Here is a 15,628-nt window from a genome sequence, read left to right on the forward strand (position 1 = left end):
TCAAATAATAAGAACCAAAGGGACTTGAGTTTTCCTTAATGTTTTAGAGGCTTTCTATGCTGTTTTTGCAAATGTAAGTAAGGTGGAGCTCATTTTGGCTGTGAGGGGTGGTCATAAACTACTGTTTCTCTTCAAACCCCTTCCCTCTCACCTATTTTCTAAGATTTACTCATTATCATTGTTAATTTTCCTTTTCAAAATTCACTTTTAACACAAGGCTCTGTTAAATGGCTCCAGGAGCAAGCAGCCCGCGGGCTCATTCTGGGCAGAGCGGGGAGAGGGTCCGGGGCTGGGGCTAGGGCTGGGGTGCCGGCGATGGGGGACTTCCAGGGAGAAAGTAGAGGAAAGACTGCAGTGACACTGCCCTCCCCGGGCGGGTTGAAGCATCTCACTGGTGACGGGTCTGAAAGCACGTGGCTACGTCATGGAAAGCCAGTCTTTTCAATGCAAACTTCAACTCCTCCTCCTCCTCCCTCTAATGCCTGTAACTCACATCCGAGGCTGGGCGAGGAATCCGGAGGGGAGATTTTCCTCATGCTCACCGTTGTTGGAAACTGGGAGAGTGACGGGAAGGAGGAAGGGGATCTGTGGCGCTCTCTACCTACTACCAGCCTGACCAGGGGAGGGGGCACCTGGATTTGCATCTTTTCTTCGTGGTGATTGAGAACTGCAGGTTCAATCCGATCCCACTGAGCACTGGCGATTGATTATTAAAAAAACAAAAAACAAAAAAACCCGACACTGGGAGAAGGGAGGCTCTGTCTTCGGCTGTCAGACTCGATCTCGGAGGTGGTATTGGTGTGTGTGTGTGTGCTGGTGTTTTTTTTTTTTTTCTTTTTCTTTTTTTTTCTTCTTTCTTTCTTTCTTTCTTTCCCTTTTCTTTTTTTTTTTTTTTTTCCTTCTCTCCTAGGGGCTACACAATGGCAGTCTTCTCTCAGTGAGATGAATCCTGCTTTGCCTTCTGCAGACCCACCCATCCTCATAGCGATCAAGTAAAAGGCTATGGTTTTCTCTTTGGGGATCTTTTGTGCATTACTGTTCTCTCTGATTAGTTCTGGTCTCTGTTGGGATTTCTTTGCTTTTTTGTTTGGCTTCATGCTGAAAAAGGATTTTTTTTCCAACCCTTTGGTAATAATCCAGTGGTGATCGAGGGGGATAAATCATTCACCCTGGCCGAAAAAAAACAATCACTGAGAAGTCTCAAAGAAATATACCACGTGAGGGGAAAAAACTGGGAGAAGATCCGGAATATTATCGTTTTTCCTATGGTAAAACCGGTGCCCCTCTTCAGGAGAACTGATTTCAAATTATTATTATGCAACCACAAGGATCTCTTCTTTCTCAGGGTGTCTAAGCTGCTGGATTGCTTTTCGCCCAAATCAATGTGGTTTCTTTGGAACATTTTCAGCAAAGGAACGCATATGCTGCAGTGTCTTTGTGGCAAGAGTCTTAAGAAAAACAAGAACCCAACTGGTAAGCAAAACATGCATCGTGTTATGTTTTTCCTCATAATAACCTGTCTGTTGCTCATTGAGCTAGATCTGCAGTTCTGCTATGCAGGAAGGCAGGGGAAACAGAAAAGGAACCAGGACAGTGTTGCATATAGAGGTGTTGATGGATAAACAAGTAACAGCTGGATCGGCGTCTCTGAGCCCGAAAACCATTATCAGCATCTCTTGGCTGTGACACAATCCATCACTAGGAGGGAGGAGGAAACTTTTTTTTTTTTTTATGTATTTGGTTGCCTATGTTCGGTGGAATATTGAAGGGCTGTGGCTTAAGGTTTTGCCCGAGGCAGCTGAAGGTTCCGTAGTTGCGAAGAGAAAGAACCGCGAGCTCTCTCTACTTCTGCAGCAGGTTCAGGGACGTAGCTCGGTGCCGAGGACCTGCTCTAGACTTTCTGATTAGCTTGCACAATATTCGCCACCCCATCACCCTTACCAAAGTAAAAGAGGCCCTCTTCCTCGCGGCCCCGCTCCTCCGTCAGCCCCCGCCTCCCTCCCCCGTCTAGCTCTCCGTGCACGAGTATTAACTCATTCCCCCGTCTGCCTCCGACACCTCCTGCCACTGGGAATACTTGAGCTGGGCTTATGCCTGGGGGAACCCCAGACGGAGAAGGCAAGCCCAGCCCCCTCCAATATATGCAATTTAACCCCCCCCCCTTGGAAAAAGCAGTGTCAAAACCCTGCGCCCGAGTCCCGCGGGTGGGATGAGCCGGGCAGTGGGTTCCAGCTTCAGGCTTCGGTAATCATGCGCCCCTATTTCAAAGGCTCCAACCGGGAAACTTGCAGTGCATTATATAAGAAATGCAAATGCAGGTGATTCGGGGAGTCGAGTCCCGGAGGTTCACTTCCCGGTATCCCAATCTGAGGCGTTTGGGGGACGGCCGCGAAGCTGTGGGCGAGCAACTGGGGGAGGCCAGGCCGGAGGGCTGCGTGGCGGCGGCGGCGCGCCGACGAGGAGGCTGGGCACAGCCAGTCTGGGAGCCGCGCGCGCCGGCAGCGGGGGTGTGTGGCGTCCCCGGGTTCAGTTCAGGCTGGGGAGGGCCCGGGGGCCGGGTGTTTTGTGTCTGGGGCTGCGTTGGGGGGCGGGGGCGGGGCCGCGGGCGTCCCGCAGTGGCCGACCGGCGCTGGAGGCTCCTGACGCCGGCACTGCGGTGTAGTAGATCATGGCTCCCCGCGGCCGCCCTGACACCCGGAGCTCCGCCGGGGGCTGCGCTGGCATCCCCAGCCCCAGCGGCCGGGCAGCAAGTGGCTGCTGCCTCCCTGCCTCCGAATCTTGCAAATGCAGCGTAGCTGGGGCGGCTCTCTCCGAGGCGGCTGCCGTCTGCGGGTGCCCGGAGCCAGAGCGGGAGGAGGAGGAGGAGGAGGAGGAGTGGTGGGTGGGCGGGGATGGAGGTGTTGGGGATGGAGGCTGAGCACCCTGTGAGGCCCCCACTGCTGCAGGAGTAGGGAAACTGCGAGTTGTTAGACCGTCCGAAAGGGCAGATGCTCGCGTGCGGGCGGAAGACGCCTGGGCAGTTGCCCCAGCTGGGCCTTTTAGGGAGCTGGGGAGGCTCTGGGAGAAAGAAGTCTCTGGCTGCCCGCGGGCGCCGCGCTGCAGCGGGCTCCGTGCCTCTGCCCTGGAATTCTCATCCCTGTGCTGTAGCTCTACCCCTTTCTCACCGTCGCCCTCTGTTCCCTCCTCTCCCTCTCCCTCCCTTCTCACCGACCTCCTCCATTCCCTGTCCTTTTACCCTTCTCTCTCTCAACTCCTCAGCGTTTAGCAACTCTGAACTGATAACCACCAACCTGAGCATTGCCCAAGGAGAAAGCGGTATTGTCACCTTACCACCCCATTTCTAATTCAACTGTGAGGTGTACCCCAACCCCGCATGGAGCCCAACACCTGCTGATGTTTTGGTGATACCTAGAGCTGCAACACTACTGTCTCTCAAGTTAATGTGAAGAGCCTTTTTGCAAGAGTTACCCAAGTGGGACAAGCCAAGGGCTGCTCTTGGGAGGGAGGGCTTGCGCCTTCAGGCAGTAAAAATAGTGGGTTTTGAAGCCTTCTCGTGTCCTGTGGATTTAGCTCCCTTCGGAGAGAGGAATACTGTAAAAGCATTTTTTTTTTTTTTTTTTTAAGACTCGGCCATTTGTTTAGGGACCTTAAAGTCAGTCCCTCTATAGTACTGGAGAATGGGAAAAAAATTCTTTTATAATTTTTTTTGTAAGCAGTTTTACTGGAAACACTAATTCCCCCCCTACACACACGGTGCAAGATATTTTTATTACACCTCCCCCACCCCACCCACTTGCATCTCTCTAGAATAAAGTAGATTTTTTTTCCTTTCAAGGCATTTTGGAAGGTGTCAAATGACAAATTATTTTTAGAGTAATTTATTTTGCAGCTTATGAATGTTAAAGTACTTGAGTGTGAATTGATGGGTTAATTCAAAGCGTGTCTGACAACATCACCAACTATTCTAACGGGATAGTGTAGTCTTAGATTGCCAGAAGTTAGAGTTCCAACCTGGAAATGGGAGTATTTGTAAATTATTTAAAATATGTGACATTAATGTGTCACACTATCTCATCTTCTAAAAGTTTTGCTTTTTGAACTCAAATCAAATCCATGCTTAGCCATTCCTTTTCTGGATTGTACTTGGTAGGTTCCATTCTCCTTCTGCTATTAGCATGAAGCCTAAAATCATTTGCAGGTTTTTGATCCCAAGATAGCAGTATAACCAAGAAGTTAATTGGGTAATTAAAATAAAACAAAGACTAAAATCTTCTTAACTGTTAAAACCAGAAAGAACAGATTGACTACTACCTATTATGTTATCTTAAATCTAAAATGAGGACAATTAACTGGTTTCAAACGAAGAAGCTTGGCAGAATACCTCCAAGTACCAGTAGTAGGATCATGAATTTGGTGTGAAGCCTTCTTAGATTAATAATTCTTCTCAATCTTTGCAAGTTATAGAATAAATTACTGATTATTCTTAATTTTTAAATTGTCAACAAGTATGGGTAGTTTGGTCAAGGCTCCTGGGAGGACTTTTAGGGCACTGCTATATAGTTATGTTGGTGTGAAAATAAGTAGATAATAGAGTCATGAACTTAAGGACAAAGTTATTTATCTACCCAAAAGTTAATAGCATTTAAATAAGAGGTATTAATTTAACCTTTTTTTGTAGTTGTTTTTATGTAAAATTTAATTGGAAAAGAACATGAAGAACATACTTACACAATGTATGCTTTTTAAAATAAATTGCAATAGCTTGGAAATCCTACATATAAAGTAAATCTACCATCTTCATAGAAACTGTCCAGTATCTCACAATACAACTATTAGCAGAGAACACATGCATGCTTAAATGTCCTACTATCCCCTATTTTCCTAGTAGAGCAGTAGCTGTATGTTTAGAATAAATGTTACCTGCTTCAGCTTTCATTTATGAGTCATGCAAGGTGATTGTATTTTTGGCAAATCATTAGATAGGGAATACTAAGTCCAAGGCACTTATTTAGCCTGGAGGAGGGCTTGATATGTTTCTTTAAACCAGCAATGATAGTTTGGACTGACCAATGTGTATCACAGGCCAGTTTGGTACTAATCTAGGTCACTAGACTTTGAGTGACAGTTGCTAAGAAATGTGGTTGGAAAAAAAAAAATTCCACGATAAAGGGAAACACTAAGGTCATGTCATGGATATCTCTTCAGACACATCATCTACAGCAAGCAAAGGAAGCCACAGAGCCTCGAATATATACACCCATTGAACCACACTCACGAGACCCCCAAACTTTCTTGGCTCGATAGGGTTTTGGAAAGCACAGAATTTAAGATAAGTTGTAATCAAAGATAATTTTATTGAGCAGTGAGAGTGGAAGGGAGGGTACGAAGCAGAAGTCCTAGACCGAGTTCAACAGAGCACATTTAGAAAATCCCAAAACTCATCTAGACCGAGTTCAACAGAGCACATTTAGAAAATCCCAAAACTCGTGGCCCAGAGGGTCTCCTTTTCTGAACTCAGTCTTTCTCTCCGCCATATAACTTGGAGATGAAACAAGCAGGGCTTGGTAGAACTCATCGTCACTTTCTATTTCCTACTTGTTTTGGTGTCTTTCAGCTTTGCTTTTGCCTTTCACTGAAGCTGTTTTAGGTGCCCAAAACATCTGGTACGCCTCTGTTACTCATTTAAATATATGTTATCCTTTTAAAACTACTTGCTTTACATGTAGGGCTGTCATGGCATTTTAGAAGTGGGAAAATAGGGAGAGACAGAAGAAAAAAGGAAGTAAGCATTTTTTACTCCTTCCCCTTCTCAGTCTGCCAACTCATCCTGGGTTCCTGTAGAGCTGGGTGAGCCACGTATGGGCCACAACCTCTGCATTTCTAAACACTGAGCATGTACCCAGTGGAGACAGCAAGTTCAGACTACATGGCTAGAACACCTAACAGGTGTGAGGTTCTTCTCCTACTGACATGCTTGCCTTTAGAGTGGGATTCCATGTAATCAGAGCTGGCCTTGGACTCCATCCAACAGGCTTTAGTTACTGAAGTAGCAAAATGAGTTTACAGAACAGTGGCACTTCATGAACCAAAGGACAGCATTTTAGATAGGTTTCCAAGTATTGACTTGTTGGGAGAGTGGATTTTTCTTTTTTGAAATAATATCCAAGTTAACAAGTGTGAAATCCAATGCATGATAATCTAAACTTGGTTTTAATGAGGATGACTTTGGCTGTACCCATATCCAGCCTGTTCTCATCTTAGACAGCATCTAAAACTGAGATATTTGTTCAAATTTTCAAAAATTGCTTTCAGAAGGCGCTAAAGGTAATTTTATACTATATTTAACATTTCCCACATGAAACCATTTCTTTAAAAATGTTCAAACCCAGTCTTCCATGTTTTAGCAACACAGACATTGGGGACTTTTGTGGTGTTTTTATACATATGGCAACAAGGACAACAATCAAAGTTTTCACTCCTTTGTACATTTTGGCATCATAACTCACTCAATTGACTCATAATCCTCCTATAAATACCATGTAGATGTCTCAAAATGGAAGCATTTATTCAAAATAGTTTCTTATGCCTTAAGGCGAGACAGTTGGAATTTAACAGTACATTTAAAGCTTCTCTATTAAGATTTTTTTCCCTCCTCTATTAAGTTTTAAACCAGACATTGCATTGTGGTGTGTATATTCTTAATAAAACCTTTGAGCTTCACCTTAGGATCACCTCCAGGAGAGACTGTGGGTCAGGGAAATAGTACCGACACTTTTACCGGCTCAGTGCCATAGTCTCTGTTCTTTAAGGTTTCCATTTGTTCATCACATACCAGATTTAGTTGTAAGAGCTGAACCTGAGCACTGAAGGGCAGGGAATTTTCTGAGGGAGCCTTCTCGGTTCCTCCATAGGCCTCTAGAGATGCACTAATGTTTTTGCTACTCTGCTTTTTAAGGGCCAAGGAGTGTCCTGGTGTTTTTCCTGTGTATTTCTCTAGTTGCTTCAAACTAACTTTCTGCTTTGGTCAGATGTCAGGTAGGATGACAAAAGGGAAGTTGAAAGAAGGAATTCTTAGGGTCTTGCGAAGGCAAAAGGGAGGCGTAATGTTGACATGTTTCACGGGGAAACTGAAGCTTTTGTTTATCTAATCTACTAAACTATCTAAGAAAGTCACCCAACAATTGTTGGGCACTATTGCCTTTATCATTGTTCCCTGACAAAAACTTTAGTTATGATACGTAGCAGGTTTTCAGTACATTTTTATTAAGTGAATTAATAGTGAAAATAGGATTCTTTGTGAAAGTTAACTGTGGGTATGTAACTGCAGGTATCATAAATTACAGTAGCTTAAGTTCACTTAATGCTTACTCCTTTCCAACAGTGCCAACCAAGAATTTGGTTTCTTAACGATAAAACAGAGAGAAGGAAAAAGTTGTTAGTGGACTCCTAGCTCTTCATCCTGCCATGATAACGCATCCTGAAACTCGGTTAGCTGACATTCCCTAGGCCCACATTTTATAATACCCTCTTTCTAAAAATCTCAAAACTTGAGGCCTCACTCAAAAATATAAGCTCAAGAGCCAATCGCAGGCTCCCCTTCTGGTCCTCTCAGCCTTTGAAGAGCGAATGTGAGGGCACCATTAGGTTCCCCCTGCAAGAGTCCCCTTCCTTTTCTTTGCTAATCTTAAATTCGCTTCTCCTTAAAAAGGAAGACGTTTCACAAAAACAGTCGAGTAAATTGTTCCTCTTTACTGAACTCCTCTATCTGAAGATGGTCACTGGGAATCTCCTTTGTGGCATAGTTTTGCTCTTGAGGGGACAGCACCTAACCAGCCTCTAGTTCAGTTGCTGTGAAAGGAGGTGCCCCCCCCCCCCCGCCCTTAATATTTTATTCTTTTCAGTTTCAAAGCAGCCATCTTCAAACTCGGTAGCTCCTTGCACATCCCACCACCACACTGGTCTATTTGGCTTCTCCTTTCTGGAGCCGCCGTCAAAGGAGGAGGGCGCCGGGGCGCCGTGGCCTCGGGCTGGGAGGCGCGGAGCGTGTCAGGGACAAGGTCTGGCAGAATGCACGGCAGAGTCAGCGTCCCTGCTCTCCAGAGCCGCGTGCCACCGTTTTCTGCAAACCGCGAGCCGGCCACTCCGCGACTCGGATCTGCTCCCAGGAACCGGGCCCCTCGGGGCGTCCTGGCCGAAGTCGGCTTCGGAGTCTGCCTAACTGAGTCCGAAGACAGGGGTCACGCAGACCAAGCACCGTGTTCCTCCTGGTGTGACGCGCGGCCCGAGCCTCCGGGACCCGCCACCACGCGCTCCTCGCCCAGGAGCGCGGGGGGCTCCGCATCGCAATGCGGCGGAAACGGCCCGTCCGAGCCGCCGTAGCGCGGGAAGCTTCCGTTGTCACAGAGATGACCTCTGACCCTGGGGCGTCTCTGGGGACCGGCGGCTTGTACATCCGTTGCTATGGAAACCAGGGCGACCCGAAGCCCGTGCTGGGGCGCCCTGGAGCGCGGGCAGGGCCCGGGTCCTGAGGTGGCGCGTTTGCGGGCCACTCGGCCGGCGTCCACGCAGGGGCGCTGTGAGCACCGGCCGGAGGGCTGCGCAAAGAGTCTGGTCCTGGCCCACAGGTGGCCGCCTCCCCCCGCTGCCCCTCTACGCGCCGCTGGGCCCGGAGGCACAGGGCCTTGGCCGGAGGAGAGAGCTGACTGGCGGGCATCGCACCCCAGCACAGCACCGGCAGAAGATGAGCCGAGCGGGACTCTCGGCTTCCCCACTGGCTCCCGGAAGAGCCGGGGCGGGCTCCTGCGTTCTCTCGGCCTCAGTTTCCTCGGCCGCCATGTTAGGATAACCTCAGGTCAGCCTCAGCCCCCATGTTCCAGGCTTCTGTAAGCCTCCACCCAGTCCGGGCTCTACGCGAGCTCTCCCCGTTTTCCTGTACCCGTCCTGGACTAGGCTGAGTGTATCTAAATCGTATTCTAAAATCAGAGACTATGAGAGATGGAGGGCCACTGTAGGGATCATGACTGACCTGCCCCTCTTGGAAGTGTGGCCGCTCCTTCACGGTGGAGGAAGAGACTGGTCCAGGAGCTGGTTGTGAATTGTAGACACAGCAGCTTTGAGCCTGGGAGGAAGAAACTTTGTAATTTACTGGTGACACTACCAAGAGCTCTTCGGGCGTTTTATAGAGTTGTGTGGTCGGTGCTGAAACAGCCTGCATTCCGTCCTAACCATTACGTTCTCCAGATGCCCTTTCCTACAGCCTCTAAACATGTTGGGGGGAGGAACCTCTCTCAACGGGCTTCTGTCCTCTTTGGGCTACTGGGCAGAATCACAGGCATTTTGAATCTTAGAGAAAACTTCACTGTAAATTTAGAAATTGAAAAAGGCTATTTTGAGGATACAGTAATGCAAAACTCACTAGCTTATAAAAAAACAGCTGGATCCAAATTGATGGAATAAGTTAAGGTGACCTGTTCAGATGGCTTTACACTTTTTAAAGATTTTTCATTGGCCTAGTTTCCAAATAGCTTCCCCCACTTTTCTTTATTTTCTTCCTTCTGATGAGAATTACCTCCTGAAGTTTGCTTTTCAAACAGATTTCCTTCAGTTCCTAGAGAAGACTGGGTAGAACATTTACACCTCAAAGGCACAAGGAAAGAATGCAAGCTCCTCCAATGAGGATTTGTTTCCTAAATCCAAAATTTTACAATAGCTACAAGTTTTTATAGATCAGCAGGGCAGGTTTGGGGATTGATGAAAATGATAGATGGGTTTTGAATTGCTTTTAGAGCTGCATTTCTGTTCTTGTAAAGACTGAATTTATAAGACAAGGACAGTTCTTTTTAATTCCTTGAAGAATTGGGTTGCAACTGTGTGACTTCAAAGGGTTGACCATCCAACTACATTATCTTCTATTTGCTTCTTTAGGTCAGGGAGAAGATCTTCAGCTAAGATGGAAATCAAAAGATTCCTGTCTTCTAGATATAGAGCTATTTGTCTTTGGAATATTTTTCTTTCCATTTGGGTACATAGTTTCATTTAGCTTAGCAGATAGGCCTAAAAAAAAGTTTTCATGAGGTTCTGAATATCAGCCTCCAATATCAGCAAACTTCTAAACATAAAAAAGTCCTTTTGAATATCTTGTCAGGTTTTAGCTGGGACAAACAGTAAATATTCCTGGAAGTTATTGAACAATCTTTTGGATGGGAGAGGCATTCCCAAAGAAGTTGCAAAAGATACTGCTCTCCCAAGATCTAGAGCCACTCCCAAAGATAACCAAAATCAAGACTCACACAATTCCCTTAGAGCTTGCAACAGTCTGTAGGACACTGGCCACAAATGGAGTGCAACCTCCACTTCTGTCTGGCTATATTTTGAGGGCCCCCAACCTGGTGGTTGCCAAGCCAAGTTCTCAGGACACAAAAGGAGATAAATAAGAAGGCAATAGCTGTCCTTGGGAGATAAAGGATCAATATCCAATGCATCTTGAAAAGGAAGGGATAACATGAAATTTTACCTTCCTCTCTTGACCAGGCACTACAGACAGAGATCCAGGACAGCTGATTCTGGTAAGAATCTTCCCCCTTCCCTGGCTTCTGTCAGTGTTCCCCTGATCCCTTCTCCAAGGCTCCAGAGTGAGTGGGGTTTGAAGTAGAGAGTGACGCTGAGGTATCTACCAGAATTTGGCAAAGTTTTTTTTATTGATTTTATTTTAATTTCCCTTTGGCTGTTTAAGGGAATACTGGTAGCAGTTTACTGGAGAATCCCTTGGAGTCCCATCAACCCTGAAAGGGGCCCAAGTGGTGGTAGATACAGGGGCCTCTGGATATAGGCCATTATAATCTGGATATAGGCAGACTTTTGTTTATGGTCATGTAGTCTATTTAGAGTGGAAAGGCAGTACAGATAGAGGATTAGTGAGTACTGAGGTCAAGGAGGGTAGAAGGGAGTAGTAGAAGTCATTTAATTCTTACAGTCTTTTGTTTTAGGTACCTCTTGTGTCCTTGATTTTTTTTTTAGTCTTTTGCAATAAATCTTTCCATGAAGCTATTTTTGAAGCCTTTCAAAGGCTTCTGCATGCCAGTTAAAATAGGCATACTATTCTGTTTGTTTGATCTGGGAACACTTACTTTCAAGTTCACTTTTTAAATGAATGATCTTGTCTAATTAGAATATTCCCCATAGGGGCGCCTGGGTGGCTCAGTCGTTAAGCGTCTGCTTTCGGCTCAGGTCATGATCCCAGGGTCCTGGGATCGAGCCCCGCGTCGGGCTCCCTGCTCCGCGGGAAGCCTGCTTCTCCCTCTCCCACTCCCCCTGCTTGTGTTCCCTCTCTCGCTATGTATCTATCTGTCAAATAAATAAATGAAATCTTAAAAAAAAAAAGAATATTCCCCATAAAGGCCATTTTAAATCTAGGTTGTCTTAGTCAGATTTGGCCATTTTTGTAGATACCTACAACTTCAGGGACCACAGTCCTTAGTCATAAACATTTGTGCTGGAAGATGGCACACTTAATTCTTTGGAACTTGAGGATCCCATTTCTTTAGTGAAGCTTTGGGTCTCTGAGAGCCGAATTAATACCTAAGAGGGATGTACCATTGGGTTGGGGATTTTGTGGTGTTTTACAGTGTGCCTTGTTACACAGAAGTTTTCTTGAGGTTAGCACGTGGCTTAGTGTCGATCTAACCCATTCTGTGATCAACTCACCCTAGCATGGGAGTCTTCCAGTTAGGTGTTGAACACTCCAAGAGCTTTTAGGTGTTTGACCCATGCCCACCAATTCTGTGGTTTTGGCTTCTGAGATCCCCATTAGGAATAGATCTGTTATTCCTTTCACAAGAAAATGTCTTTATAGTGGTGGATACCCTAATGGCTTTTAATAGTCCAACTTGCACCTACTTAGATTTTGATGTGTCATTGGTCAGAAAAGTCTGAATTTCTTGTCTTACTTCCTTTCCCCAAGTTTCCTAGCAGTTTGTGCTGTGGACTTACCTTGAAGCTTTATGAATCCTGTCCCCCCCAGTGGCTGCCATCTTGCTTTCTTTAGATTGAGGGGTAACCATTATTTTCTCTTGAAATAACCCATCATAATTCAACCAGACTTACTGTTGCTGGCTGCTTGCACAGTTCCTGAGACTTGTAAGGACTCCCCACAAAGGTGCTTACCTTGTACATGAGTTTGGCCACAAACCTAAATGTTGTGGTTCACTAAAGTCTCACTGTGAAAACCTGAAGGCTCTCACACCCCAGCTTTTCACCTGGAAGGAATAAGGTGAACAAACTTGAGGAGCTCAGAATGCAAAACAAGCAGAACTTGATCAGAGAGAAGCTTACCAGAGTAGTCGGAGAGGCAACAAATAAAATAGCTTTCTGGGTACCTTCACCTGCTTCTAGAAGCCATCCCCAGAATCTTTAGCAGCTGTCTTCAGGTCCCATCTCATTGCAATACTGGCAATTTGCAAAAACTAAGACGATTTAGTAATCAGTTTGATGTCCTTTCTTCAAGGGAAAACAATCCTTGATTGGGGGAGTATAGTGCTCACAAGTAGTTGGAGCATCCTTCCCAAGGAATTTTGGGCAAGTGTGAGTTTTAAAAAGCATTAGAAGAGGCAACAGGGAAACAAGCATGATTGGCTAGGAGTTAGGGATTCCTTTATAAGGATAGCAGGTCCTATTTTCTAATATAAGGTAAACTAGCTAAAACAGAGTTGGAGGATTGTGATTTGTATATGTTAAATTTCCTTCACAGGTGTTTCCCATTAAGTGCAGGCTGACTGAAGTTTGGATTTGTGATGTGGGCCAGGTCGCTGGGTCTGCCTCCATTCAGTGGGTCCTGGTACACAAATTAACTTTATCAGTAGTCAAGAACAGATCATGTGTTCTGTGGCAAGGTCAGATTTACTCTTGAGACAATTGCTATGGTGGACAGTGTGGGTAAAAATAGCTTTGAATGGGGCAAGACTGAAGGTAGAAAGTCCACAAAGGCAGCAGCTGAAGTAGAAGTGGTAAGGTCCAGAATAAGGCCTGGACCTTATTCTGGAGGGGAAGTACAGGGGCTGGAGGGGAAGTACAGTCCTATCTCAGTGGCCAATTCGAATTTGGGAAGGAAGGAGAGGGGGGAGTCTAGAATATTTTGACCCCAGGTTTTTAATTTGGACAACTCCTGTGGATCCTGATCCACTGGCCAATGGCCAATAACACGCCTCCATCTCCTTGAAACATGGGGTAAAAACTTGGCTCTCTTCAGACTGTTCATATCAAAGGGTTGTGGTAGAGATGAGTAGCAAGTAGAAAACGGACAAGTTTCTCTTTTTAGATCAAAACTTAAATAGGCAGTTCTAGGAGAGTTGCTCTAGGATAAAGAGTTCATTTTCTTCACTTCACACCTGGAAGTCCTCAGGGATGGAAAAAACTGCTTTACAAGGAAGAAAAGTCAAGAAGTTTTTTTAATGATTATATATATTTCTTTGTCAGTAGTAAATGTTTTTGTACACAATACTTTGTTCAGTTTGAGGAGTCCACGAGTGCAATTAAAAGCCAAGTTTTCGAATTAACTATTCAAGTCTGGCAAGAAAAGGAAGTGTGAACTTTATTTAATTTACATATGTAAGTGTGCGCACCTGCTTTTTAGATAGAACTGAATGTAGTTGTCATTAAAATGCTTTTTTCCCCCTATAACATTTTGTTGTCTGCACAATTACAGTGGATCGCTGAAGTGCGTGGTAACCTCTTCTGTAATGCCGCCTCTTAGATAAAGTATAGTTTGGGAGGGATTGCAATCTCTTTTCTTTCCACTTCCTGTGTGGAGCGCAGGGTACACTACTGTTGTACTTTAAAAAAGAAGAAATGTGAGAAAAAGGCTTAAAGATTAAAACAGTTGTAGGTGGTGGTTGTTGTTGTTTTTAATAGCCAGCTATTTCAAAGTCTGAAACTCGTCTTTGGTTGTGTTACTGTTGTACCCCAGGTATTGTAATTCTTAAGCAAAGAAAAGATGTTTGCCAGGAGGCCTGAGTCAGTTCCCTAACTATATACTCAGTAATACCACTCTGCTTCAACATTTTCCTGGTGGGGAGATTGAAAACAGTAACCCAATAGGCTCGTGCCTCCTGTGTTATCCAATGACTTGACTTGTTTCCTAGGAATTTGCGTTTTTCATTGACTTAATTACATTCTCTTTTACATTGAAAGTTTCCACTCATATGCCAATTCAGTGACATAAAATTCCTTATATGTCATACATATAATAATGGATATGAAATCCTGGAAATACTTTTAATGGAGTGCATAGTAAATGTTAGAACTATTTTAATGATGCAGTAACAAAAATTGAAAAAAAAAAGAATTTTAAAAGGATAGAAATTTTGTATCATTATTGCTTATTATTTTCTCTTTCCTAATTATATTTCCTTTTGAAATCTTGGGAATAATCTTAAAGAGCACAGTTCTGAGGTGATTCTGTGGCACACACACCTTTTTATGGGGACATTAACCAGTGGCATATATGCTAAAGATAGAGTGTGGCCTGATCAGCAGAGCCATGAAGTTTGATCCCTGTTCTTTGCTTTGTCCTTTACCAAAGTGCTTTTCCATCACTGAGAGTTCACCACTTTGTCCCACTCTCCCTGTATTTGTGCTATCATACTCCAGATATTGTCCTTTCACATATTTCCTTGAGGCTTGTCTTTCAAAAGTTTTGTCCTCAGTTTACTCTTTAGGCAAGGTCGGGATTAGTATTCAATTGGACCTTCAACTTTCTCATGTATTACATTAGGGAAAAAAGGACAAAAAAGTCTAACAATATAGTTGTCAGAAAGTAAATGAGACATGTCTATCTGGACTTGAGACATTCACCAAAAGTGGCATTTATTTGACTTAATTTTTTCTTTCTGTGCTTTCAATAGCATGTAAAAAATTGTGCTATAGATCTGTTGCTTTATTAGATTATATAATAAAATGACTTTTGGGTGGTATTATTATAATAAATATTCTACCTCATATTCCCACTAATGAATGTACATTAAAGTTACTAGATTTTTAAAAGCATATTGCTCGGGGCACCTGGATGGCTCAGTCGGTTAACCGACTGACTGCCTTGGGCTCAGGTCATGATCCTGGGGTCCTGGGATCGAGCCCCGCATTGGGCTCCCTGCTCGGCAGGAAGCCTGCTTCTCCCTTTCCCACTCCCCCTGCTTGTGTTCCCTCTCTCGCTTTCTCTCTCTCTGTCAAATAAATAAAATCTTTTAAAAAAAAAAGCATATTGCTCTTTGACTTTAACAGAGATATCCTGAATTACTTTGAATCTTATGTTATCACTATCTCTAAATAAATAATAATTACAATTATCTTTAAAGAACGCTTTCTATGTACAAGGCAATTTACCTATAATACCTCATTAGTTCTCATAACCACAGGTAGGAACTTTTTTTATACAGTTGACCCTTGAACAACATGGGTTTGAACTGTGTGGGTCCACCTATATGTGGACTTTTTTAAATAAATCTATTGGAAAATATTTTTGAGATTTCTGACAATTGGAAAAAAACTTGCAGACAAACTGTGTAGCCTGGAAAGACAAAAAATTAAGAAAGAGATATTATTATAAGAATATAATATATAATACATATAACATACA

General features: G+C 44.3%; 1 protein-coding gene across 1 annotated transcript in view; it reads left to right on the plus strand.

Annotated features, from left to right (window-relative positions):
• The first annotated feature begins 431 nt into the window (after positions 1–431).
• Positions 432–15,628, plus strand: part of FGF14 (fibroblast growth factor 14) — a 600,726-nt gene continuing 585,529 nt past the window's right edge. Inside the window, exon 1 of the mRNA XM_032402670.1 lies at positions 432–1,473. Within this exon, the coding sequence (XP_032258561.1) occupies positions 1,266–1,473 (208 nt within the window). The 5' untranslated portion in view covers positions 432–1,265. The remainder of the gene's footprint in view (positions 1,474–15,628) is intronic.

The sequence above is a fragment of the Phoca vitulina genome, unplaced genomic scaffold (assembly GCF_004348235.1).
Source record: "Phoca vitulina isolate PV1807 unplaced genomic scaffold, GSC_HSeal_1.0 scaffold5, whole genome shotgun sequence".
NCBI lineage: Eukaryota > Metazoa > Chordata > Mammalia > Carnivora > Phocidae > Phoca > Phoca vitulina.